This window comes from Manacus vitellinus, unplaced genomic scaffold, assembly GCF_001715985.3.
Source record: "Manacus vitellinus isolate BGI_N305 unplaced genomic scaffold, ASM171598v3 ctg7180002429603_pilon, whole genome shotgun sequence".
Taxonomy (NCBI): domain Eukaryota; kingdom Metazoa; phylum Chordata; class Aves; order Passeriformes; family Pipridae; genus Manacus; species Manacus vitellinus.
Genome location: NW_021938107.1, coordinates 1 through 5708, shown reverse-complemented (window position 1 = coordinate 5708; position 5708 = coordinate 1). Strand labels below are relative to the sequence as shown.

Genomic DNA, 5708 nt, shown 5'->3' with positions numbered 1-5708 from the left:
ATACCTAGAGCAATCCTACGATAGGCATGGACATGTCCTTTCTTTGGCAACAGATCTCATTTCTCTTTCCTACCACCTCCCATCCCTCTGGAGAGAAAATACCTTTCTCCCTGACCTCCCGCCCATGCACCTCTATCTTCTCTTCCCTTCACCATCAAGGCCACACTCTTCAGCCTCCAGCCCTCTCAAGGACCCAGCAAGAACACACCAAGGCACTCAGATGGCAAACAAAAGCTCTGCTACATCACAACACGTTCCACCACCCTCTCTCACACAACCTGAAGACAGAGCTACTGAGACATCTGTGCAAACAGGCTGGAAAGAACCAACACACCCAGGGGAGTTTCTCATTCAGGAACTCAAACCCATCACAGCCCAGCACCACAATCCTCCACAAAGACTCAAAAAGCACTGGGCAAAACTGCTCCTCAGGGCTCTTCATGTACCTCCATCCTTCCTGACTCACTCTCCACCTGCAGGGAGTCCCTGTCTTCTTCTTCAGGCAGGCACTCCCTGCCACAACAACACACAAGAACCTCAGTATCTATGAGCATTAATGCCCATGAAATCCCTCACTCATCAGCACGATCCACCTGTCACACGGTCAAACAAAAGCCATGAAGGAAACACCACAGCACTGTCACTAAGAACATCCCCTTGACCCCCAACACATCTCTTTGGGGAAAGGGATTTTGGTCCCTCCTCCAGCCCTGCTGCCTCTCACCCACTCAGGCTGGGCCTGGAACCAGCACAAAAGGTACCAGAGCAGGAAATGATGCTTTGTTGGTCCCATAGGATCAACACTGTGTTGATTCAACATAAAGATGCCACAACTGAACAGGAGCTAATGCACACCAGTCTCTCAAACACACCCACTTTAGGTGTGTGACTTACCTGTAGCTTTACTGGTTCCTTCTTCAGAAAACAAACATCTTCGGAGGAGGGAAAGAGATTTCAAAGGATATTTGCCCTTAACATTATCAGTTTCTGGGGAAGCTGGACAAAAGCAGTCACTTATGTTCCACACAAACTGGACAGTGCCCTTATGTATTTTTCTCACAGGGTAAGGAGGAAGCAGAGCTGTAAACTATGGTCATTCTCTCAAAGTCAAACTTAGCTCAGGACACACAACAGAACACACATCCCCCACACCGATGGGAAATGGCCCAAATGTCTGACACACTGTCACTGAGAGAGAGGAAATCAACCAACCAACCAACCAAAACACCAAAACAAACTCAAAACTTTGGCAGTTTGACGGAGGAGAGAAGAAAAACAAAAGGTCCCGTTCAGCTGTATTGAAACAGATTTTTTTGGCAAAATCTTGAATACCAAGACCAATCCTTCCCCTGTCTATCAAGATTAAGTGCAGAGAGGTAATCATGGAAGGCTCGACAGCATGATCCAAATTTCAAAAAGCTTCTGTTTGACCAACAACATTCCACATCAAAACCAAGAAAGTAAGACACACACTGCAGATGTCTTCACAAGCAGCAACACCAGAAACAACAACTGTGCCCTGAGATACTCAGAACATCTGGAGGTCCTGACAGGATCCCAGGAGAGCAGCACTGTGTGCTGGGACCCTTCCTGAGGTATTCCATTATAATCTTCCATCTTGCACCTGCGAACTGGGATCTCCACAGCTAAGCAGACATTCTCCTTTTCATCCCCAATGACCTTTCCACAGCCTCACCTTCACTCATGACTGGCACAAAGAATACATGGAATGCTGCAAATCCACTCTGGGACTCTCTGACTCTTCCCACATGCCAGGATGCTTTCTGCCTTTGCAGCAATGTCAAATACAATTCGAGTGATTAAAAGTTCTGTTATTAGACCTGTGAACAACTATGACCAATGTCCCCACAGATTGTCTTCCTCAAGAAGACCCAACCAAAAGCAGTAGTACAAAGTGTCAACAGGGTAGAATATTTTCTACCACAGAAATTTCTACAAAGCTGGGCTGCTCTGTAGGTGTGGAGGTTTGGTGTGTACATCCAGACACCAGAATGAGCTGTCTGTGGTAACAGGACACACCAGCTCTGCCCAGACTGACTGGCCAAGAGCACAAGTAGGGGAAGAACAGAGCACAGACATGACACCCACCTCCTCAACTGCCCTTAAATATCCTGTCTGAAGGGGAGCACAGATCCACCATGGCAACAGCTGGGGAAGCTGTTACACATGCCCTACAATTCCCACACACAGCAGGCTGAAGTGCTTCCCTCCCACAACAACATCCCCAAAACGGTGCAAAAATGTTCATCAGTTTGCATGTTCCCAACTCTTATCCAACACATTCCCTATGCCAGGCTGCAGCAGCACAAGGAACTGTCTCTGACAGGAAATATTCATAACTTCCTAGGACTTTATAGCCATTTCAATACCACATACATTTTCAAGATCCAGAAGGCCTCCAACTCCACACCCTTGGAGACTGGGAAAAGATCCTGGGCAAAAACACTTTATGCCCATCCTGCTTCCCACTTTCCTCTAGACATCCTCTGTTTCTCGCCCTGCAACATTTATCCTCTAGAAAAGACCATCATCTCCCAGTCCTGTCTTCTTATGACAGGGACCATGGTCTTCCCAAGGATTTCCAGTTCCCTCGTGTACACAAGTCTTCCCACTGCTCAAGGGCACCTTTCACATCAGCACATGCACAGGCCCTACTCACTGTCACTGCCACATTCACCTCTGGCACAAGTCACAATCTCCCACCTCAGGCCTCAACTTTTGCTTACCCTCCCCAGCAACTAAAACACTGTAAAACCCACAGAAATGGCATCCCATGCCCGGTGTCCATCAGACTCTCTGCAGCTGATCCTTCGGGTCAGCAGTTTCAGAGGGAAATGTCACACACCTGTGAGTAACACTGGCTGCAGAGCTCTGCTCGGGACAGCTCTCATGGCCATGGGCACTGATGTCATAATAATAGAGACAGAACAACCCAGATGCTGAGGAGCACAGCAATGCAGTCCATTCCATCCCCTGGGGAGGAGAAATTGTCTGAGGGATTGTTGTGTTCTTGCGGAAAACAGAACTTCCGTGGAAGCTATAAGGGTGCTGCTAATGTAAATATTGATAAAAATATCAAAACAGGTGAGTGTACACCAAGCCTGCTGTCCAGCCACAAACGCAGTTTCAAAACTACACCTAACAAAAACGGGGGGGGGGGAAAAAAACAGCCACCAAATCAACCACGAAGACACCAAACAAACTAAAACCCCAGGAAATCTCCAGAACCCCTTCCCAGTTTTCAAAATGACACTACTGGACCAACCAAAATGGAGAAATTACGCCATGGAAATTGAAAATGTGTTAAACCACAAGTCTAAACTGTCACCTTACCTCACATGTCATGTAAAGGAAAATGTCAGAAGATGAGGACAGAAAAAAACCCACACGTGATACCACCACGGTCAGCAGTCAGCAAAGGCAATAAGGAATAAGGCAGGACATAGGGCCTGGGGACTGACACCACCACAGCCTGTCCTGCACACCAAGCTCGGGTGCAAATGCTACACATCAGCAAGCTTTGTCTCCAAAACTCAAACGGCGAGGCAACACAGGTCAACTCTCATCACGATCAGCAGCGATTTCATTCCATGGAAGAACAAATCATATCCATAGCAGCAAATCTCTGCTGCGAACCTCAAGGAGTTACCGCGATACCTTTACCGGATACAGATGAAAAGGTACAATCAACATATTTAAGCACCTGTAAAGCAACCAACCCCACAGGCCACGGGCTCGGAGCCCGGAGACCGACAAGGCTGGCCAAGGGGGGCGGGAGAGAAGGGGCAGAGGAAGGAGGGAATAAGTAGACGAGAGCAAGGGATTGTCACTGACCGTGTCGAGGAGAGAGGGAGGCTCCGGCTGCGTGTCCTTGGCCGCGGCGCCGGGCGGCGGCGGGAAGTTGGGGCTGAAAACCATCAGGTCGCTCTTGGCCGCGCCGTCCGCCACGCACAGGCTCCGGCTGTGGCGCTGCGAGTACGACCAGCTGCCCACTTCGCTGGCGCACACCAGCGTCGTGGGCCCGGGCCCGCGACAGCACGGCCGCCCGCGGCGCCCAGCGCGACGCCCCGTACAGCACCACGGCCAGCAGGAACAGGCTCGACACGCCGCAGATCGCCACCACCAGCCACACGTTCGTTCGCCGCCGACGCCGACGCCGGCCCAGAGCGCGCTCTCGCCGCCCCCGACAACGAAGCGCGCAGCACGACGACGAGCCCGCCGCCGCGCCAGCCCGCCTCGCGCGCCTCCACCAGCGACACGTTCATGCGTCGCCTGCCGAGCGCGCCGGCTCGCCGTGGTCCCGCACCACGATCACCAGCCTCTGCCGCGGCCCGTCCGCCTCCTCCAGCGCCCGCGCCGTGCTCACCTCGCCGCTGTACAGCCCCACGCGGAACAAGGCGCTCTTGCCCCGCGGCTCCCACAGCTCGTAGCGCAGCCACGCGTTGTAGCCCGAGTCCGCGTCCACCGCCCGGATCTTCGCCACCACCTGACCCGACGGCGAACCCCACGACGCCCACGCCCACAGCGTCCCCGCCTCCCCCGACACCGACCCGGCCTCCGCCCCGCCGCCCGACGCCGACAGCAGCGCCGGCGCGTTGTCGTTCTCGTCCACCACGAACACCTGCACCGTCGCGTTGCCGCACAGCGACGGCTCCCCCGCGTCCACCGCACGCACCTCGAACTGCAGCACCTGCACCTCCTCGTAGTCCAGCGCCCGCAGCGCCCGCAACACACCGCTCTCCGCCTCCACCGACACGTAGCTCGACGCCGCAACACCCCCCACCGACCCCGACACCCCCGACCCCCACGACCCCGACCCCCCGCCCAACGCGCCCTCCCACAACGAGTAGCTCACGCGCCCGTTGCCCGCCTCGTCCGGGTCCCGCGCCCACAGCCGCGCCAGCTCCGCGCCCGCCAAGTTGTTCTCCCGCGCCAGCACCGTGTACACCGCCTGCGCGAACGACGGCGCGTTGTCGTTCACGTCCGACACCGGCACACGCAGCCCAACGCGGCCGCCCAGCGACGGAGAACCGCCGTCCTCCGCACGCACCTCCACCTCGTACTCCGACACCCGCTCCCGGTCCAGCCACTCCCGCAGCACCAGCGAGTACGACCCCGACAACGTCGCCTCCAGAACGAACGGACCCGACGGCCACACCCAGCACCGCACACGACCGTTCGACCCCGAGTCCCGGTCCCGCACGCTCAGCAGGGCCACCACCGTCCCCAGCGACGCGTCCTCGGGCACCGGCACCGACAGCGACGTCACCCGCACCTCCGGCGCGTTGTCGTTCACGTCCAGCACCTCCACCACCACCTTGCAGTGACCCGACAGTGGGGGTGTCCCTTTGTCTTTCGCTTTAATGTTTAGGTCATATGTCGTAACAGTCTCAAAGTCGAGGGCTCCCGTCAGTCTGATCTCGCCACTATTTGTATCAATGATGAAAACATCTGAGGCAGAGGAAGGAAAAACAGTATCAATTTCGTAAGTCACTTCTCCATATATTCCCAAATCCGGATCCGTGGCGTTCACCCGCGTCACCAATATTCCCACTAAGGCGTCCTCGGGCAAAACTACGTTATACACCGACTGGTTGAACTGCGGCGGGTTGTCATTTACATCAAGCACTGAGATCTCCAGTTCCATCGTCCCTGTCAGAGACGGCCGGCCCCCGTCACTCGCCGTC

The 5708-nt window shown here is 54.8% G+C and overlaps 1 protein-coding gene across 1 annotated transcript; it reads right to left on the bottom strand.

Moving 5' to 3' along the window:
- Window positions 1-3666: 3666 nt before the first annotated feature.
- Window positions 3667-5701, bottom strand: LOC108638752 (protocadherin alpha-2-like; the record flags this gene model as incomplete). Its single annotated transcript, XM_018067788.3, is given in 4 exon segments — window positions 3667-4050; window positions 4052-4160; window positions 4162-4294; window positions 4297-5701. Coding segments are annotated over 4 exon segments (2031 nt in total), but the record flags the coding sequence as incomplete, so codon positions are not given.
- Window positions 5702-5708: the final 7 nt, after the last annotated feature.